Raw genomic sequence first — 22,670 nt, 5'->3', positions numbered from 1 at the left:
ACACGCACGACTGAAAAAGAAGGATTTGTACAGCGCACTTGCTCCACACGGATGCGAGCTCCATGCACTTCACAAGATCAGGGGCAGCGGGGACAGGCCGTGTGATGTAGTCGTCACAATCGAGTACAAACACACACACACACACGAACATGCGTCGGTTAGCAAATACAAGAACACGAAGGAATGCACAGATGGGGGTGGGAGGGGTAGAGACAACAGGGAGGACGAGTGACAGAAGGTGTTTCTAAAACAGATGTGTTTGAAGTCCAGATGGAAGGCATGTACTGACTCGTCTGTGCGGAGAGACAGAGGGAGGTTATTCCTAATACCGGGGCTGGAGAAGAGGAAAGAGCGACGGCCGAAGGTCTCCAGTCAGATAAGTAGAATAGAGAGAAAAGCGCCCTGGGCAGAACAAACTGACCTGCGAGTATGATCAGTCTTCAGCTGACACAATACAATGCGGACAGCACAGTACTGCGCGCACTGGACCTTGTCAGGAAGATCTATGAACAGACTATGAACAGAGAGTTATATAGTCGAGTCTGGATGATACAAAGGTTGGTGGAGGCAACAGAGAGATGTTGATCTTGCGCAGTTCCAGAAAGATGAATTGGCAAAGTGAGCTGACATAATTCTCGAAGGACAATGATGTGTCGAAAAGAACTCCTAAGATTTCTGACAGACAGAGAAGGTGATGGTGGTTCCAGAGAAAGTGAGGGATGTAGAGGGAGGCAGATGTTTTAGCGTATATGCAGAGGCTATGTGGATGACTTCAGTTTTCTCCCCACTGAGCTGTAATGTGTTTGCCAACATCCGGTGTTTGACAAGAGCCGAGGGTTTGTACTGGTGAACAGAATGAGGAGTTAGCAAGCTGGGCCACATGACGACTACTACTACTGCTGGCAGATCTTCACATCACTACAGACGTAAACACCGTGTTGTAAACATGCGACTGACTGAGCCAACATGTTATACGAGAGGATGCCAAGTCAGCAACTGACGGTATATAACGGTAAAGTTGTAAACAATAATAATAATAGGTGCGCTAGTGGACCAGCTCTACAAAGGGAGAGCAGCACACAGTGAGAGTGAAAGAGCAGCGGGCGACAACTATCAGTAAACACGAGTTCATCGGCATCTTCCCCGCTTGTGCCACTGTAGGCTTCCCACCGCAACAATGCGTTCACTTAAAAAAAGAAAGAAATGTTTGGCACTGTGAAAATAAAGCCAGCACCGAGCAGGCGAAGAAAGGCGCTTATCTGATTGATTACTCTGCTCAAGTCGAGTACTCAATGTTGGACGAAATAAAAGAAAACCACGGTTAAAACGAAAACTTTTTGAACGCACTTTGAAGCCAAACGAGGTCATGAGCTCTTGTTCAAACGTAAGAAGATAAATGAAGGAAGGAAACCGAAAGAGAAATGCAATTTGAGGACGCCGTCCTTTTATTTTTTTAAAGGAAGATTGCTCTAAAAAATAAGAAAACACAACAAGGCGGCGGTGGTTGTAGGACAATTGTTGCGGGGCTGTGAGTGTGTGAGTGTGTGTATGTGAGCGTGTGTGTGTGTGCGTGTATGTGTGTGTGTTGCGAGGGATGAAGTTGTCACGCCATCGACAAGCAGGTCAGCCAGCCAGCAAACCTGAGCACTGTCATACAAAGAGAACTTCCATTAACTAGTCTGTGTGCACGTGGCTCCTGTATCAAACGTATGTGTGTTATCATCCAGGGTCCCGCGTTGTCCCTATACGTCAGCCCTCCACTTCCCCCTTCAGGCTGCTCTTCCTTTCAGTCTCTCATACTTTCTTCCCTTTCCTTCTACTGTATAGATCTCCCAAGCAACTAGAAGTCTTCGTCCGTCTGCATGCTTGCTTTTTTTGTTTTGTTTTTAGCTGTTGAGTATAAAAGTTATCCTTGATGGATAAAAATCTGTAGAAACTTTCATAGGGTGAGAACCTTCCCTTCATAGAGTGTGGTCCGCAGAAGGGTTTTCATACGGGTACTTTCAGTAACGTTCACCTACGTGTTTTTTTTAACCTCAATTTGCAAAGTGCTCCCCACAAAATCAAGTGTTGTTGTAAGGTTGTGATTCTTTAAACGCGACCCCTCGCAACATATATATATATAGTTGTTTGCTCTGCGGCTCTCAGGGGAAAAAATCTTAAAGGGGAGTAGGAAAACAAAACACAAATAGACGGAACATACACAGTACACAGTGGGGTTACATAGCGCAGTCTCTTTTCGCAGTGATGAAGATACGGGTTTTGACAACCCTCTCTTTTTATCTGGCGCCACTAACTGCAAAGCTAAAGAATTCCTCGCGCTCCTTTCTGGAAAGACTGGCCTCCTTTTTGTCCTCCCCCCTCCTGTCTCGTCAGGTGCTCTTGCGTGTTTCACGACAGACAGGTCCTTATACCTGCAGCACAACAGTCCGTTTGGACGAGTCCCCACCAGACTTTGATTACTGAACAATGTTCAGTGTTCTGGATACGAGTCTGCACATCAGAAACACCTACACTACGTCATCGCCAACACCATTTTCGTTCAGGACTGGCAGTCGACTCTTTCTTTTCTGACCGACTTAGCCAATGTTCCTTGTTTTCTTCTTATTATTATTCTTTTGCAGCTGGGTCGATCAATGTGCAGCTGAACGGCACGGCAGACTGAAGCACCAGTTGCGAGCTCACTACAAGAAGCTGCAGGGGTTGGTACTGTTCCAACTCTGCTTTCTGGACATCATCGGAGACGTGTGGTGAAGACTCGTATTGACCGCGAATAGACCAGTAAATAGAGTGTGTGTATGTGTAAAAACCCTTCGCATGGCCAGGCCTTACCACGGTCCAAGAGGTTGGGGAAGGGGTGGGATGGGTTATTGAGTGCCAATGCTCTGAGCCGACAGCTACACCGTGAAACTGGGGTGGGAGGGAAGGAGTAAGAAAAGGCGGCAAAATGTAGTCTAAAACAGAAACAAAGTCGACTACACAGTCTGGAAATATTCCAACTCTGAATAATGAGATCAACTATATATACAATTTTGTAACAAGAAAAACGTTCAGCGCGAGCTTTACTCAAAATTCTAGCGTCCTATGGGGTATATCAGTATTTCTGTAGCACGGGCCACACAGTGCCAAGTGGTTCGACGAGAGGGCCTTGAACCGCCAGCCCTAGGCTCCTAGGGCATTAACCGCACGGCTACGGAAACGCTCCTTTCTCTCGTGAGAAAAATGGAGACAGGTTCTTGCCTGTTCCTCTTCTCGGATAATACACACCATCAGCAAGAGGCTACAGCGCCTTACTTGGCAGGTCACTGGATAACGCAAGACAAGGACCACTTTATGTCCTGCCAAGGGTCACTGCTCTAGCGGATCTTCTTGGACTGCGTGGCTGCCTGCAAGATTCATTTACCTGCAGTCCATGGTATTAGTCACAGGACGCCAACCTATAAAGCAATAGCCAGACGGAAGACAAGAATCTCGAGATTTGTCTGCCGACATCTGAGGCCTGCCACCTGTCTGTACTTACAAGACCCCAAAGCATACTTCAAAGGTATATAAATATCCCCTGTTACTGTTCGTGAAGTTCTAAAAACGATCTTGAGTACCGGAAGTGAATACTGTCTTTAAACCCCTTACACCTCTCCATTGCTCTCTCTCCCCATCAGCTTCACTTTATCCCTCCCTCCATACCCAACCTCCACCCACAACCGCCATCACCACCACGCACACTAGACCTGACGAAGCAGCGCAAAGTTCACATACCTGCCGAGCGTCTGCGAAATAAAAATAGCGCATTCAAAGAAAGAAATGACGCCCTTGAACACTTCACAAATCCGTCAGGCAGGCAAGTCGGTTTCTATTAATAACACAGACCTTTTAGCCAGGAACACCATGTTTTTGGGGTTGTAGTGGTGGTAGTGGTGGTGGTGTGAGCCTGAGCTTGTACACGTGGCAAACCTGCAGTTACTGTTAGCGCCCATGAACATGACGAAGTGCGAGCCAGACCTAAATTAGCCATCGACCACCACCGCTGCATCCATCGCTTGACGCATCTTCTCCCCTCTGTTCTCCATTCCCACAAACACCAGACGGAAGCGTCTGTCCTCCCAGTGAAATCTCTTGGTTGCCCACTGCTGTCTACGTATTCAAGATGAGAAACGGGCGAGATAAATCGGTTTCTCACATTCAAGAAGTCACGACGGCATTCTACAGCGACAGTTACACCCGGGGTTGGCTGGCAACCTAGAAAGTGAAGGCACCCCTTTTCTCTCTCTCTGTTAATTCTGCAGTTTGGATGTTCATGGCTTTGAGACGGATGACTCCCTCACATACGAACCTGTCTCTAGTAACAACGAGCACACTGCAAGCCGATACATCCTCCAGATACCCAAATCTCGCCTGTGAGGGTTCTGTGGTTGCACCTGGCGCCAGATTATCTCTTAGGCGATAATCCAACCTTCAATGCTGAACTTCGCCCTGACGTCAACAGGCCTTTTTTCATTTTTTAGGGCGGTGGTGGTGGTGGGGGAAATATGCGAAAGGTGGTGGTGGTGGTGGTGTTGGGGGGTAATAAGAGGGGGGAAGAGTAGATAACGAAAGAATTATGCCTTCATTCACGTAAATACATACGTTAGGCATACAGTGGAACCTCGGTTAGCGAACGCCTCGGATAGCGAATATTTCGGTTAACGAACAAAAATTTCGTTAAAAGTTTGTCTCGGATAGCGAACAAAATTTCGGATAACGAACAGCCACGTGAACCACACGTGACCGACCAGCATGTCATCATTCGCGCTCGAGACACAGTTACGATCGGTCGTTCCTTACCTGTGAGCATCCTTCTTATTTAGTGATTTTTGTACTTTAGTTTAATACGATAATCCTCAATAATGGCTTCAAAGAAGATTAAGAGCAATTATATAGTGAGGTAATGATAAGGAAGCGGCCAACAAATGAATTTAAAAAGGAAATGATTTCAAAGTATGAAGGTGGCATGCGTCTGTCGGATATGTGATGTATTACGAAGTGTTTACAAAAATTCAGAAGCAACAGACACTGGACAAGTTTTTCCTTTAACCTCAAAGCTACAGAAAAGGGAAGTCAACCCCGATTTTAAAATGTCAAGTGTGCTCATGGAGGGGGAATCCAAGCAGTAATTCCACCCCTTCCTCCCCTCACCTGCTTCCACCCACGCCGTCAAAACGGCAAGTTTTCTGATGTTTAAATGCTTTCGTTAATGTTTTTATGTTTGTTTAACTCCATTTATATTGTCTTATAACTGTTCTCATTAAAACAAATACCTATATATCCTGTAACTTTCAAATATTAGCGAGTCAACAGGGCTGGGAACCAATAAATCTATTCCTTTATTCTTATGGAAAACATTGTTTCGGATAACGAACATTTCGGATAACGAACAGCTTTCGAGAACGGATTAAGTTCGTTAACCGAGGTTCCACTGTACATACATGTGCGTTTGCGTGTGCGTGTGTTGGGGGTGCGATAGGAGTGTGCTGATGAACAGCACCTGCGACATTCAGCATGGAAAACAATGGCAGGCCTGCGATACTACGAACAGGTGCACATCGCTCAGGTGTGCCAGGCACCAGCCAGTGCGTAGGTGAGCCCCGATAGCTGCCATCCCCACGCCAGAGCGAGGCGGTCATGGCTAGCATCACACTGAAGGTAAAACACACAGACTCCGGGATCGACCAGTCGCCATCACACGCCCCTTGCCGCAAGCCCAGCAATACGCAAGGTTACGCCACGCGCATCCGCATCGATCCTGCGTTCAGTGGGGCTGTAGGATGACACCACCATGTCCTGCAATGGCCTGTACTCGGCTGTTCACATGGCTGCAGCAGCTTTGTTCCGGCCTGCAATAGCATCCACATCATCGCCGTCCTGCATAAGAAAGAAAGGAGATGGGGAGTGTGGAGGAGTTGGGGGGGGATGTCGGTGATGACTGCGTGCAGGGATTGTTAGTGTTGCTCAGACTATGGTGCTATTCAAGTCGACCCACAGTTAAATGGGATTGGTTAGTCCGAGAAATGTTCTGCTTTTAAAGGCGACCCGCTCCCTGCCTACTATTTGCCACAAAACTAGTACCACTGATCATATTATCCAGTCAGCCAAGGCCTCATTATTTTTTATTGAATCTAAGCAACCAGCATTCGCCAGGAAAGGGAATGCAAGCGTATCGTCTGCACGAATGGTGAAGAGACCAAATCAAGTCTCTCTCTGTCAAAAAGCCCGTGCGGCTGGTGGCTGCACCATTACGGATACTGCAAGTGGCCTGCATCACAACTTGCGCCAGACTATAGTCAAGCCGCACGGCGCGTGGGCTGGCGGGGTCAGCCGGCTGGAAGAACAGTTACCGATTCGGGTGTTAATTCTGTGTCATCGGTTGCAAAGCTGGCTAAGGTGGGTGGATGGGTAAGCGGCAGCTCCTCCTCCTCTCTTCTGCCCTCCCCAATATACCTCCACGCTCTCTCTCTCACGCACACAGAGAGGACACAAGATGCCAGTTCCAAAAGACTCGAAGATCACTAGGTCGCGACCTAGTCAAAACCACCTACAGAGGTGACGCTGACGAGCTGTATGCAGCTATGGAGGTCACAGCTGTATAGCGCAGCCTTCGCCACAGGCGTGACGACTGCAACGACGATTCGGCAGCATGTGGTAGGGTGTGAATGCGTATGAACATAGCAACACTTGCAGCTCCGCCATTCCCTCCCTGTCAGTACTCTCATTCGGCATGCACTGCCCTTCACTGCTCTCTTGCCCAGCTGGCTTCTTGTGACCTGGAGCCGAAGGTCAAGAGAATCATGGAAGATAAGCAACGTCAGTGGTGACGACGACAGAACAGACTGAACTACCTAGAGGTCGAGGGGCAAACTACATCAAGATTGCATTCAAGACCAGCCCTAGCTACTTGTCACGCAGGCCTGAGGAGAGGGTAGGGGCAAGTGCACGACGCGGACCTAAGAGCTACACTACTTGCGGGCCATCTGGACTGTAGTCCACAGAAATATTCTGTGCACCCGGCATGCAAGTCGTGGGCGCGGGGTGGGGAAGGGGAAGGGACACCAAGAACACAGCCCCGTTCGCAATGTACTCCCCAAATGTCTGCGCGGCATCGCACACAGAAATACGCAGATTCCATGAGCTAGCTGGACGGCAGACACAATTACATTACTCATAGCTTCACGCCAAAGTGGGGCACTCATGGACAAGCGTAAAACTTCCGCTACTTGTGTGGCCGATGGGTCGTTGACGTATTCTTGGGATAGTGGGATAGCTGGGGCGGGGGGGTGAGACGATAGGCAGGCAGGGTGGAGGGTGGGTGCTAGCTTAACGCATTGTTACCAGAAGCTCGCCAGCCAGCGTGATGTTGCACTTCCACTGCCCCTGATGTCCTCCGAGAAGCCGACCAACAAGCCGCGACCGTTGTTTTGTGTGTGTGTGTGAGCACAGGTGAAGGTCGGGGTCAGCTTGCGCTGCAGATGTGGCAGCACAGCATCTCGCGGGAAATGGGTGCTTGTCGTCCTGTGGCTGCCGGTCAATACTGCTGTCTACGATGTCAATCACTGTGTGTGATATATATCTAGATTTTGCCCTTGTAATCGATCCTGGTTTTAAAAACTGATCCTATTGTAATGCATGGATGAGAGAGAAGACAGCGGTGCATTCACGTATACTGATGCACCAGCTCATCAGCGGACTGGCGAGAATTGCATCTACAGCCACATGGCAGGACAAGCTAAGCCACGGGAACCATGCACGCGCGCGCACACACACACACACTGGGCGACGAGCATCCACTTCTCGCATCACACGAGGTCCTGCCACACATCTTCTGCGACGCAAGCTGACCTCGACCTCGACCCCGGCATAAGGGGCTTGCAAGTGTCGTGCGCCATGTTGTAGATCGTGCCTATGGTCTCTCTCTCTTTTAAAAACTTGGTTCAGCTAGCCGAGGCAGATCGAATTCATCAGTCTCTGGTTTTTTTCCATCGGAAAGCCTCCACACCTGCAATGAGGCGATGCTAATACTTGGTCCATCCCGTCATGTCGCCAGCTCCAACGTGAGACTACTCGACCCCCACTGGACAGCTCTTGACAGACACTTCATGCTGAGCGCCAGAAAAAAACGAGAGTAAATTTCTTCAAGTACTCTTCCCTCCCATCTCTCTCACAATTTCGTGCAAAACCTGGCAGACCGTCAAAACTCTCAACTCTTTTTTTCTTTAGTATTTTTGACTGCTTGGCGAACGAGAAGCGGATAGAAAGTAATCAACATACGATAAGGGCCTACAGACCTGAGAGATTTGCTTTGGGCAACAGTTCTTCACAATCACACTACTAATTCCGACGAGCTCTACAGTCAAGACTGTTAGATGTCGCTCCTGTAGGTGCAACTTCTGATTATCGTAAGAGGACGGCGATTCTCAGCGTGTGTGTGCGCGCGCGTGTGGACGCACGGAAAATAGGAAAAGCTACAGCCATTTACAGACTCCAACTATTTATTACGACAACACTTATTAGCAATGATGTATGAGTCATTAGGGCCAAGTTTATCGGGCTGCACTGAACTCGCACCGGATATGACATCTCGTCCTAGAAATCCCGATAAAGCTGGCAACATTCGACTTAATGGTGGCGAGAGGGAGATCCCAGAGAGAGAGTGACAGAAATAGATGATGCGGGGAAACCTCTACTTGTGTCCACTGCTCCCTCTCCACTTTCACTGTGCGCGTCCACTCAATGTACACACCATGCGGTGTCCACGCACTACTGGGTAGGCATCTCCTAATGGAGGCGACAGTTGTCCATTCGGAATTAGAACTTCAGCACAAACATCGACACTTACACACAGACCCTGCCACAAACACCATCTCGTACCCTCTCTCTCTCTCGTCAGACTTTTAACAGAATGGACCCCACACACAAACAATGGTGGATCACATACAAAACAGATTATGTCCCAGATGGTAGGTAATTAGGAAGCACATTACACCATTATAACAAATCAATATTCAAAAAACCGCAATGTACAACGTCAAAAACCAACGCCATCACAGACTGATACCCGCCATGCAGACCCTCCCATTCAATAACAATTCACAATTCATTCCTACAAATATATACCGTCTTTATATCGCCATTCTCGTCTTTTGTTTAACATTTGTGTCGGATAGTGGCGATATAACGTGTCATATATACATTATGTTGGCATGTGCTTCATTTCCACTGGCCGACGACTGTCCAACAGATGGAACTCAAGTGGTCAGATGGGTGACCACCATTTAGTCAGGTCATGTGGTACATTGCGATAACCATATCCGTACTAATAACCGCGTTTAGTTAAATTATTGAGCAAGCTTCCTTCTGAGCAAACAAATCCTAATGCCCTGATACCAGGGTGAATCCCCCGGCCATTTGGAGGTCAGGGGGTCTCCTGCGCGGTGCGACTGCAGCAGCACAACACGCACAGTGCCGCGCAGCGCTGCCTGCCCCACTTGCGGCACGTCATTCCACTTGGCAAGCCTCCCGGCCGTGCAGCGCCGCAGCGCCAACATTTCACACGTGCATCGCCTATCGCGTGCCCCCGAACGCTCTTCCGGATAGGCCACAACGGACGCACGCGCGAGCGAGCTGGCAGGAGGGAGGGGCAGGGGGCGGTAGCTCCCTTCCTCACCTACCCCCGCTGTCGTTAAGCATGGCTCTGGAACCGCAGTAACTCTCCAACACTGCCCTTTCACCATGCCCTTCTCTCTTGAGGGGAACAAAACAGGTGAGCGAAGGCGCACGCACACACACGCATGCAGCAACGTCTTGCATCTCAGCCAGCCGCTATACCCCCGCCATGTACGCAGCTCCAGACTAAAGGTAGCTTGCAGAAGTTTTGTCAGAAAAATCTCCAGTTTTTAGCCGCAAGCCACTAAGCAAGGCCATTTGCACACGCGGGGGTAGATGCTGATGGAGCCGCTGGTGAGATAACCTATGAAGGGCGACCCCGGCGTGATGTAGTGCCTGCTGCCGCCATCAGGCCGTGAGATTTCCTGCCTGCACAACAAGTCACATCATGCCGTCTTCATCATTATCAATGGGACAGCCTAAGACTCGCCGGTGTCCTGTGATTTATTATGCATGATCTGGATAATAAGCGGAAGATGAAGATGCAGGCTGCTACAGCAGCACCTGCACGCAGGCCTGGTAAAGTCTCATCACAGGAGTAAAAACATTAAAGGAACTTCTGCCAAAAGTCTCTGTACGCCTCACCTCTTCAAAGGAAAACGCTTTCTATCATCTGCATTGCACTGAATGGTAAATAACAACACCAAGATTTTACAGATCATGTAGCTGTGCTGAGCTCGTTACAAAATCTTTCCCACTTAATTAGACTTTGGGAAACAATACTTTAAAAATTTATCGGTTGGAAAAAAGTTGGCGCCACTAGACCTTTAAAAAGAAATTGAACCAATGCCAAAATAGTGCCAAGATTGTACGCGATGTACCATGCCAGAAAGTTTACTATTTATGAAGCATCGTCAGTACACTGTTTCCTAATAAAGACAGTTTGTCGACGGTCTAATTCTATAATTCTACACATCACCTAATAACCCACCATTCTAGTGATGCTGAAAGCAGATATGCAAGCATGCCTCACCAGCCCCGCCCTCGCCTTAAAAAAAAAAACAACCCAAAACAACTCGCTTCCCACCGTGGACGTTGAAAAGAAAACACATGGCATCCTGCTGCAAGGCCTTGAAGGAAAAATGGCTCCGAAGATTATACCGCTGGGAGAGAGAGAGTATGGTTCTATCATTTTCATCAGCAGCTCAACTAACAGACTCAAAGGCTGCACATGATGAAGCAGGCAGCAGACTCCAGTTTAATGGCACGTAAACGTAGAAGACGCGCTGCTGTTTGCGTGGCGATTATTTTGTGCACCCCTCCCCCTATTTTTTTCAATGCAACGCAAAGAAGTGGTGTGGTGGTGTGGTGTGGTGGTGGTGGGGGGGGGGGGGACCCCTTTGCTCCAGCATCCAAAGCAGGAACGCAAATAGTCGCAGGCAAAAAGTAAAATAAAGAAAATAAAATTGAGGCAAGCAGCCCGTACTACGGTAACGGTATTCTAGCGCACACCTGTCGCTAGTGTCAGCATGGAAGCCAAGCAGGTGAACGAGCGAACGCACGCGCTTTTTAATGTCAGCACCTAAGTCTGTGTACAGGTTGCCAGGTAGCACAACACTAAATCTTTAGCATATTTGTTCACTTTTTTTATGGGAACGGGGAGAGGAAGAGGGTGGGGAAGGAAGACACCCAGTGACATCATCTTGGCTCTACCTGCCACCTTTACAAAACTATGAACTCCAACGGTGTGTGTGTGTGGACGCGTGTACTATACACTCCATCATGCTGTACTACTTCACGGTGCGTGGACAAACACATCTTGCTCACTTCGGGTTCCTGTCGACCGTATCCAACCTTCAGACTCCACCCCTCCTTCCCACTCAATTGCTGGCAGCCTCGGGACGTCGGTGTCACGGACATCCTCATCAACAATATCGATTACAAGAGACGAGGAATCTGATATGGAGGTTTGAACAAATAGTTTTGGGGGGAGAGGAGGGAGGAAAACCTGGGTGATGGTTGTATACATCAATATTATGTAATTCTGTCTCAGTGCGCCGTACAATTTTTTTTTCAAATCTCCACCCCTCACCACTTCTTTGCCCTTGTTTTATGAAATTACTTCGGTGTTAAATAAACCTTAAAAACGCTACCAGGAAGAACTGCCGGATCTAGAAACTGTTCTGTTACTATAGTGAGGCTGGCTAATCTGGTCTCAAGGTGTGCTCAGATCACGTGGTCTTACGCCACGCTCGTACCGTGATGTCTGTGCAATTCCCTATACCCCCCTGACATCAGGTGGTCTTGCACCATGATGTTTCAACTCATCCTTCTATCTCGTGTCCGAATACATCTTCATATCATGTGATTATCAACCATCTTAAAAAGAAAATCAAAAAGCAAAATCACGGATAGGCAAAGGGAGCGATGCTATTAAGGACCAAGGATGGGCAATGAAGAGCTGGCATTTAAAGATTGCCTGCAGCCGCTTAAGGCTCCTCTCCCATCCCCCCACAACTTCCCTTGAATCTCGAAAGTTCCAAACCCCCAGACTAAACCGCCGGGCTGTCAGAGATAATGAACTTCTCAATGCGGAAAATCTTTGAGAAACAAGAAAGCTGGGTTCATCGTGGAAAGCACCTGCAACACAAAAACTGACACAAACCGGAAGGCTCCACTCAGTGCCTACATCAAAGCTATCTGCATAAAAACGTAGTTGTAGGTAGACGGAAAGGGCAGTGGAGGTTCAGGAGGGGAGATGATGCACTAGCCTTTGGCACCCGAAGCAGATGGTCCTCCATCAATTTTTGTTTTTATTTTGCTTGTCGGCACACATGATGGAAGTGACCTTTCAACTTAATACCGTCGTGCGAGGTCATAAAGGTGGTCAAATAGCATCTGCCCATCCAGGGTGGTTGGTGGGTAAGACCTGCGAGACATACACTGTAGACTCTCATTTACCAAGAATAACTTGCCCCAAACTGGTTGTAAACGCCATAAAAATAATACAGCTATCAGGATTCGGCCGGGATGTGTCGGGGATGCAGAGATGAGGCGAGGTATGGGGGAGGGGGAATGGAGAAAGGAGAGCAGTAGGGGGACATGGGTATTTCTTAGGCCGAGCCAGCAGGTATAGCTATATCTCATGGCACAGCCGCTGGTCCCGCAGCAGCCCCAACAGAAAAAAAAAAACCTGCGTGCCCGAAACGAGATTTGAATCAGGCATGCTCAATCTTTCCAAAAGGAGTCCGTATCTGAGAGCGTCATTTCCGTAATCGGTCTCCAAAATCCGTATTTTAAATGAAAAAAGTCTATGAATGAAAACGAAATTATTCCTGGCGCATTTTCTGTCGGCCTTTCTCTTGGGTGGCATCGTTGCACACAGAAGTGAAAACTGTATGCTAAAAAATGGCGGAGAGAGTTGAACAAAAAATTTTTAAAACCCATCCCAAAACAGTAACCAAAAAGTCGCACTTTTAGTTCAAAATCCTATTTTCCAGAAAGCATAAAAAAATCGTACGGGTGAGCATCTCTGCTGAACTTACATATCACGGGGTCTACATTCTCTGGGCTTGCTAGGGATTCTCAAGTCCGAAGTGTGTCACACATTTGAGTGCAGACAAGATCGCTGAGCGATCACAGGCAAGCAAACCCTCTTCTCAACAAGATGAGTGTTTCCTGTAACATTTTTGCTACAAAAAAATTTTTTTTCGAGTTTTTGTTTTTTAACCTCCCACATTTGATCGACGCTGGTTGAGCAGATCTGCGACTACGCATGCCCGAAAACAAAACAAAACCGTGGTTTGGCGCGGACCACACGCTTGACGAAGCCGACACAACACGCACGACCAGCTTTGTCACGTGACGACTGGCGTCCCAAGAGCTGTAAAAATAGGGAACACAAGACACCAGCAAGTAGTTCTCAAAATTAAAAATACTGAAAAATACGCTCAAAAAGAATGTTCAGCAACATCCATCTCCGCAGGATGTCACTTTGAAAGATTTTAAGTTCCAAACAGGTTTAAGCAGATGGCAACTTTTTTATTTGTATGTCCCCTCTACACTGAAAAAAAAAAAAGAAAATACTTTTTAGGTTCTTTGCTTTTTTGAAGCTTTTGTTTGAACTGCACATCGCTGCTGTCTGTAGTCGAGGTGCATCCTAAGCCATTTCACGTTCGTCCTGTGACATCACCCTGAAGACAGGGCGAAGGTGGCGTCACCTGTTCACCTGCTCCATAACTTGCTGTGCGGCCAGCACGCTCACACATGACAACGCTCCGCTTTATTAATACCTTGGGGCAATTATACTCGAGACGTGCGCTCGGCTACAAACGTTACAAAACTGAAGACAGACCAAGTGCTAGCTACACGATATGGGTAAGGCATGTGGTGCATCACACGAAACCCATTCTTAAGACACCGCTCTATCATCACATACCTGTGATCACACACTCAACTTACAAGTCACCTGTGGTTGAGCAGCTGGAGGGCAAAGGATACAAATAATTTCAAGTACCCATTACTTCTGCATATCGGCATAACGTACCGTTTACGTGAGCTCAATATAAAAATTCTCCTCCTAGTACATATTCAGGCATGTGCAAAGTTCCACGTACACCCCATACGAACTCACACTTGACGCCAGCGAAATTTTACTTCCAAAGATCCTGACAGTTGCTTTACCAGTTCCTCCCGGCCAGCAGTGCCACACTGCCGGTAATAGAGACCGACATAGAGCATGGGTGGAAATCTGTCTTCCCTTTTTTTTAAAGTGAATTTTCTGTTTCAAAGAGCTCACGTGTACGACTTTTGTTTCGTACCTGAAACGTAAGAATCACTTTCTGCGTATAAAAACTAATTAACAACAGCTTTACATTTGAGCTACGTTTATCAGGTAATACACGATACTTGCAACCAGCAGCTCCAGAAATTTGGAATTCAATAATTTTAAAAAAAGGTTCCTTAACAGCAAAGCCGCACAGACAGAACAACGCGACTAAAGGAGGATGAAGGTAACCCATGGGGAACACACCATCACTCTCATGTGACCTAAGTGCACCGAACTGTTGGCTTCACGCAGGTACAAAGTGGACAGACCTGGGCCACAAGCTTGTGTCCTCTAGGTCAACCGAAAGCAAACCTTAACACACTTCCTACACCCATGGCATCTCTGCCTTCACGTCAATTAGGTGTCGCCATGGAGATAACGTTTGCCCATCCATTTTAATTTTCGTTTTCTTCTTTGCTGCATTTATTCGAGGTTCCGTTACGCCAAATTAGGATGATTTCCTTTCGACAGTATCTGCTTTCATTTATATGCATTAAACTTTAGTTAATTTCCGCCGCATGAGGCTCTATCAAAAGCTCGTCAACAGCTAGGTGAAGGCGGGGGATCGAACAGCACTAACCTGCTGAACAGGTTAAGTCCGTCCTAACCTGGAAAGCGAGCTTCTTGTCAAAACAATACGCCTTCGGCTTCAAATTGTGCAGGCGCATTATGAATTACAAAACAGGGTCTCGTTGTCATGGGAACTAAAAGCGCACACAAACAGAGGTGAGGAAAGAATCCGTTAAGACGAGGCTTTTCCATCTGGCTTTAGGAGCATCCAGGGTTATTTCATCAACACAGCTACACCCAACGATCTGGTCCTTTGACCAGTGTTTAATCTGCCCAGCATAATGGAGAAGCGATGAAGGGACATCCTCCAGCCATGCTGCCGCGTCTCCTACACGCTCGCTCGCAGCATTCAAGCAAAGAAGCTGACGTCTTGCACACGCACGCACGCAGTCTCCAAGACAAGCAGCGCAGGTCTTGTACACGCATGCACACAGCGTCATATGGACGAACGTGCGCACAAGTTTCGCAATGCTTTTACATAACGGTAGTATAGAACGTGGGAGCGCTGGGGCCCGAACTGAGATGAGAGCAGGTTCGATACCCGCGTAGCGCAGCTCACTTCCACAGCCAACGCAGCTAGCGGGAATGGGTGCCTGACTCCTTTTTGTTCCAAGGACTGAGCAAGAACTGAGCAAGAACCGCTTCCCTGACTCTAGGCGAACATCGCATTTCCCATATCAAGATACACCATTAGAAATTAGTTTCTGAAGACAAACCATTGCCGCACAGCCCATCTGCGCACCTTGACGCCAGGCGAAAGGGCAGTCCAATGGCGCATTGACCATATCTGCCTGAACTTACCACTTCCGCCAGCAGCTTGTAATGCCATTGCTCTGAAATACAAATAAACCTGGTGCAAAGCCTTGTTTTCCCAGCTCCAACCCACACACACTTCTCTCTACATGAGAGAGAGAATTGGGGGCAGGGGGAGGGAGGAAGTGTGGTGTTTAACACTATCTTAGCAAACATACCACATGGAATAATGAGGTAACACACCTTCCTTTTACCACAGACCAGGGATATGATGCTGCATTTGTACCTCTGATGCATCTGCATCAGCTTCACCCAAATTTGATACCTAATCTGCTGCATGCATGCACTTATTTAGCGTGCATGTGTGTGTGGGTCAGCGGGTGGAAAACCTTTTCATTTTTGCAAGAGCTCTGGCAATACTTCAAGTTGCATTTTTTCCTGTGCCTTCTCCAGACAGCAGGTAATAAGCAGTTGCAGCTAATTATACGGACAAAAATAACGAACATGGCAAGCGGCAAATTTTCACCGCCCTGTCTTCTATTATTCTGGGTTGCCTTGCTTTCCCTTACATGTGCTACAGAATGGCTAGAATATTGCTCATTAAAACTCTGGCCTCTGTTTTAAAATTGCTCGTCTCTCTGAACTGCATGGCATTATCTCAATCTGACTTCCAGTTTTGTAAGTCAAATGCTTTTCGCATGCATGCTTGTGCATTTTAGTGTATGCTCATCATCTCCACAATAAAGCCTTGCCTCTTTCCTGAGCAGAAAAAATAAGACTCTGTTAATTTGAAAAAAAAACAACTGCTCCTACCCATAAAAACACAGGGCTACTAAAAAAAAGGATGAGAAAGGAAAGCAGCCAAAAGCTGACATTTAAAGGAAAAGTAAATAGCATTTTTAATAAAAGGAAATAAAACTAAAAGGTAATTTTATCTGAACATTTTGCTTTAAAAGCATATGAGCAAAAGTATATGACAATTTTTTTCCCCACCAAATATATGTTTTTATTAAAAAAAATTCTATGTGTGGTGGAAACGTGGGTGTTTCTGAATGCCTGTGTGGTCCAATTCCATGCTGCTGCAGTGTGATGTTCCTAGTTCCTACATCTTCCTCATCCCTGAGGTAGGGTTATCACATCACCCCATAGCAAACAACTCAAGGAAAAGGTCTTCGACCTACATCATCAACATCTCCACAATCTGGACCTTTCCTGACACTAAAGCCAGACCCTTGCAGTCAGATACTTCAGACTAGTCTACACTGTGCCCTGTTCAGAGAACCAGCCCGAGATTTTTTTGCCAGCAGCTGGTCGTTGCCTGAAGGGTAATCAGTGCCTGACAGACTGCCGCCCAAATGTTGCTTTCATAATCACACCTCTGTTCAGTTTGAAGACCTTTCTGATTTCCGGTTTAGAACCTCCATGCCCTCTAAACGCCTGATAAGGCTATATATATCATCATTTCATGCTTTTCTTCCGGCCAATGGGAAAAGCAGGGCTTCACTCACTAGCTAAATGCTCATTGTTTTTCATGTAATTTCAAGTTCTAATGTTTACACTCTTTTCCTTCCACCTCTCACATCCAGTCAGTCAACTCCAAAAGCCAGATTAAAAAAAAGAAAACCTCTGGCTGAGACATCAGGACAGGAATGAAACAATCTTGGTGATGAGAAAAAACATTAGTAACACTTTGAAACAGTTTCCCTTCCTCTGTCATTAGGGAAAACATCTTGCTGAGTGGCTAGTGTAACAGTGTCTAAGGCTGGGGACATACACACTCACGTGGTGGATATACTCATCTTGCCCACCTTAACCCCAAAGTGACCCAGGTGTTAAATAGTTACATGACCTCTCATAGGGTTGGGGAAGGTCAGACAGCAAGACAGTGAGAGATGGAAAAAAAAACCACCATGCCACAAGCCAGTAGCACAAAACAAAGATGATATTGCTACTGAAAGACATCTCCATTCTCCATGTTCTAGGTCAGAGTAGCACAGGATCCGATTTCCAAATTAAACAAAAGCTGTGCTCTCAGGAAGGAGACAGGAACCTCCTAATTCCCAGCAGTGGAAGGGAAGGGAGAAGGCTAGAGTTTGAAGCTATTATAAACAATTTTGTCATACATCTTTCTTGAGACACTGATCCACCTTGATAAGTTCGTTAGGACTGACAAGCCCCTCTCCATCTGACAGGCTTCATTCTAAATACTGCTCACTCACTTCTGGACCCATGCTGATCGAGCTTTGCTCAGGATTGCTTGTGTAAATTGTTGGCCATTTTGGTTTTCATGAAACAGACCTTGGGTTTTACAATCAGTATAGTTTTTATTTGCCCTCAACAGAAGTTGGTGTGTCTGAGAGAGAGAAGATAAAATGAAGCATGTCTACAGAAAGAATCTTAATTTTCCAAAAAACAAGATTCTGCCTTAAATAGCAAAACAAATAAAATGATCTGCCCCTTTTTGCAGAAACCTGGCACATAACAATGTGCTCACTTGTTTTATGATTGATTTACATTTAACTGAAATGTGAGTAAATTCCATATTTGCACATGCATGTGTGTGTGTGTGTTGGTGAGGGCGAGCATAGCCACAAGACTTACCTCTTCATAGAACTTAAGCTGCGGCACAGGTTCTTCATAAACATTTTCACAGAAGTCTTTGAACAACAAATATCCTGAAATGAAATGCAAATAAAAATGTACCTACTTTTTTAATAGAATGGAATGATAAAATGTATCAAACAATACTAAAGATCAGTGGGGCAGGCATGAGGAGAAAATAGGGAAAACAAGACTGAAGAGAGGGCACAAACTCTGATAATGAAGCAGGTAAATAGTACTCTTTGGCCAACTTTTGGTTTGCCATTTTTTTAAAACTGGACTAAACTTTTTATCATGCATTAGTAATAAATGAAAGGAAATTGTTTAAAGCCAAAGGTCACTATAATAACAAATTAATAAAAGCAGCACTTTTTTAAGTTCCTTTTACTAAGAAAATACAGTCAAACGTCTGCAAGTCGACGTTCCATAAGTCAAAATTCTCACTAACTCAAATTTTAAACATCAACTGGTTGGTTTCCATTAAAGCAATGCATATTCAACATCTGTAGCTCAAATAAGTCTAGCGAAAAACTTCCACAGCTTGAATAATTTTAAACCGGCCAGCATGCTGAAACCATTGGAAAATATGTCGGAAAGTGTAAAATCGTGTACTCCTCCCCTATCGACCCTGCGCTCCCATATTTTCCTTTCTGCATAGAAAACACACATGCAATAAGCGTGACTCCGTCTCCACAGAGTCTCGGAGTGTCTTTAAAAGAATGACAAGAAATGAACATTTGGTTAAAATTAAACACCCACAGTGAAACAATTTTTTTTCTACGAACTTCCTTAACTTGAACCTTTCGTAACTCGCTTTCTTCATTAGTCCCTTGAAGCTTCAACTGTAGCACTTAATTGTTCTAAATGGGTGCAAAAGACAACGGTTAAAGGAAGAGATTTAATACCACCTAAGCAAACTTCCTGTGCACAGAATTGGCTGAGTGTAAAATGACATTGTATAAATTCATAAAACAGGAGAATTTCTGATTAATCTGTCTTGAAATAGCAGACAGACAGCAGAAACCAAGTGAGATTTTCAATCATAACCTGAAGAGCAGAAGGCAGGTTGAGAAACAGTTAACATAGCACCATTTGCTGACTGCACATCTTTTATTTAAAACAGCAAGAAAGGCAGTAGAGCAGTGCCACAAATACAAACAGGAAAAATATTAAAAACTGCAGAAAAAGCGAACATTGTTATTCAGAAAAAATGCACCCCATAATATCTGACCTAGCCCATGAATTATTTTAGCAAATGTCTTGCACTTAATTTTTTTAAAGTGGATGTTTAGATACCAGTAATCCTGAGGCTAACATGGACCCCCTTCCCCCCCCCCTGAAAAAAATAGAGACCAGCAAACTGTCTTTCTATATTTAAGCAATGTAGAGATTTCTTGCCCTCCCCCATCACTGTTCTTGTTGCAGTCCAATGCTCCTCAAGGAGTAGTAAGGACTCAACTCATCAACGTTCAGTACATCTTCATCTTCTAAAGTGGCACAATGAGTTAGTCTACAGTCTTTTTCTTTCTTTTTTTTTAAAGCCAAAGCAGCCACATTTCCCAAATATTTTTGAGGGGAGAGATGAGAGGGGGGATGAGAGGGGAGACAGTAAATGAACCTATGCAATATCAGCAGGGTACAGTTCCTCTGTTATAGCCTGGCGAAGGTATCACATAAATGAACTGTAGGTGCACTTTCTCTGATATCCAGCACACTTAAACTATTGTGACTTATCTTAGACCTCTGGGAAATAGAACCCATTTAGTTTCCAAAATTACTCCCAACTGCCCTGATAGTACTTTCCCTCTTACCAAAGCTGTTGCCACAATATGTTTAAGTGTTCAACATAAGGACAAAACTATTTCCGAATGACTGGGTTTAGTTAATTTTATGCGACAGTCTTCTTTAATTTCCTCCATTTTGTTTGCTTTCAAACATTTAAACCTGAAAAATGTTTACAGACTGGAAAACTTTGGAGCTCACAGGTCTCAAGATACAGTGGCAAAATGCAACACTTTAATACAACTAGCAAAAGTAATTTTAAAAATTTATTTCCAGCTCCTGCAATGAATGCAACCATGTCAGAACTAAACCAGTAACAAAACACTTATTGAAGTTTCCCAAATAACACCCCTATTAATAATTATGAGGATTTGTATAGCGTCTTTACAAAGATTTCCTCAGAGCGCTTTACATAAATCATATGTAGACTAAATTGTTAATAACCATGCACCCATAGTCACATATAACAGACTCCCGTACTTCTACAACACACGCTCACTAACACACAAGTAATTTACAGACACATGCCTCCAAATTATAGCTCTGCATTAAATGCATCAATAAAAATATGTTCTTTTATTTTTAAAAATTCTAGGTGTGGTGGAAACGTGGGTGTTTCTGAATGCCTGTGTGATCCAATTCCATGCTGCTGCAGTATGATGTTCCTAGTTCCTACATCTTCCTCATCCCTGAGGTAGGGTTATCACATTACTCCATTGCAAACAACTCAAGGGAAAGCTCTTTGACCTACATCATCAACATCTCCACAATCTGGACCTTTCCTGACACCAAAACGAAACCTAATCATGTCACAAGTCTATGTTGCATTCTCTTGAGAAATTCAAAAAGCAGTACATTATTTTTATTAACCTCACTGCAATTTTTAGCTGAGTTTGACACTGTTTAGCCTTTTAAGTTCCTTCACTAAGCAACTGGAAACTCAAATTCTGTTAGTCTTTTGCAACAGGTGACTGCTTGGATGTTTCCTCGAAATGCTGCTCCGTTCACTGTAGAAAACCCATTCATGTCTTTTGGTGAGTAACAGAAACACATGATCCAGGCCTGTATAGCATCAGCTGCCACTCTGCATCTCAGTTATTCACTTTTTCATCTGATTATTCCTGGAGATTGTGTTTCAAATGCACACCTTCTGTGTATGTTTACAAGCACATCCAAAGCAAAGATACATGCCAAAAATCACTATACATGAATGCTTACAATATAAACTTCAGAGGAAACAGTTCAAACCAGAGAAAATGGATATTAAGATAACTGCATCAACTTGAAGATGGTGATGCAGCCTACAGATGCTGCCTCTGAGGCACAACAAAAGAATGGCTTGACATATTGCTGCAGGTAGATTTTTGGTTTGCATCTTGTCAACTGAAGGGTTCCTTTGCAGTCTTATCTGACAAACCACTGACCATAAGGCCATGCATGCAGCATGCAAGCAGAACTAGAAAGGGTACACATATCCACAGAAGTTCCAATATCAAGAACTTCCAAATGGTGCCCCACCCTGTTTCAAATGGCACCATCATAATGCTATGAATTTAAACTTTAGGAGAGAATGAGGGATCTAGTTATAAAAAAAACCCACCGTAAATTAAGTTGAAATAGAAACAATGATATCAGCTTAATAAATGTTATCACCTAACTGAAACTAAGAATAAAAATCAAGGAAGCATTTTTAAAGTTTGTGGAACAAATCAGTTGTAGCTGACTTTAATTTTGAGGTGCTTCAGGTCTTCAAGGTACTAAACAGATACACATGGTATAGAAACATATTCTATTTAAGTGTCATATGCTGAACAGTCATCTTTTTCTTTATGATGATGAAAGAGACTTTACTTTGATCACTAATACAAGATGTACTACAAATCTGCAGACAATATTTGCCCTTGGTGTCATTTTGATTCTTCCCAAATCACCTCTGCATAAACAAAAATGGAGAAAGATATGAACAAGCCAAACCTGAATGAACTATCCAAAGTTATGTCAAGTAAGGATTTGGCCTGTACTTACAAATACAGACGCACGAATAATTTACCGTGAAAGTGCTGAGATTTTCTTCTTTAAAGAAAGAACTGTTTAGGGCAAAAATAGGCTTCTAGGTATAACTGGAATATACAGCCACTTTTCATGAATGTTCTCTGCCAAAAACCATTTCTGTCAAATAAAGTTTTAAAGTTTTGAAACAGCTTGCTTCTTATTCTATAATTACTCTCTTTCAAGCTGAACTATTAAAAACTTTATGATGTTCTGGAACTGATGAAAAACATGTAGAAAAAATACTCTGCACTTCATTTCTGATTCACTGGGCGAAAGAATGTTACCTCTTGTTGTAATAAAACTAAACAGGATGGAAATCCTATTTTTTTAAAGACATATATATATATGCATAAGTGCATACACTTAATCTCTTTTTCAGTGAAAACAAGTCTTATAACATACATTATGGAATTCTTGGAGCTCTTAGGGGCAAAGAGCTGAAGCTCTTTTT

At 44.9% G+C, this 22,670-nt stretch overlaps 1 protein-coding gene across 1 annotated transcript in view; it reads right to left on the bottom strand.

Annotated features, from left to right (window-relative positions):
• The window catches only part of LOC112562704 (beta-adrenergic receptor kinase 2-like), a 66,581-nt gene that overhangs the window by 39,265 nt on the left and 4,646 nt on the right, over positions 1-22,670 (bottom strand). The window contains 1 exon segment of the mRNA XM_025236126.1: positions 18,386-18,459. Coding sequence (XP_025091911.1) covers positions 18,386-18,459 — 74 coding nt within the window.

Source organism: Pomacea canaliculata, linkage group LG4, assembly GCF_003073045.1.
Source record: "Pomacea canaliculata isolate SZHN2017 linkage group LG4, ASM307304v1, whole genome shotgun sequence".
Classification (NCBI taxonomy): Eukaryota; Metazoa; Mollusca; class Gastropoda; order Architaenioglossa; family Ampullariidae; genus Pomacea; species Pomacea canaliculata.
Note: the sequence above shows the minus strand (reverse complement) of the source record. Positions and strands in the feature narration are given on the sequence as shown.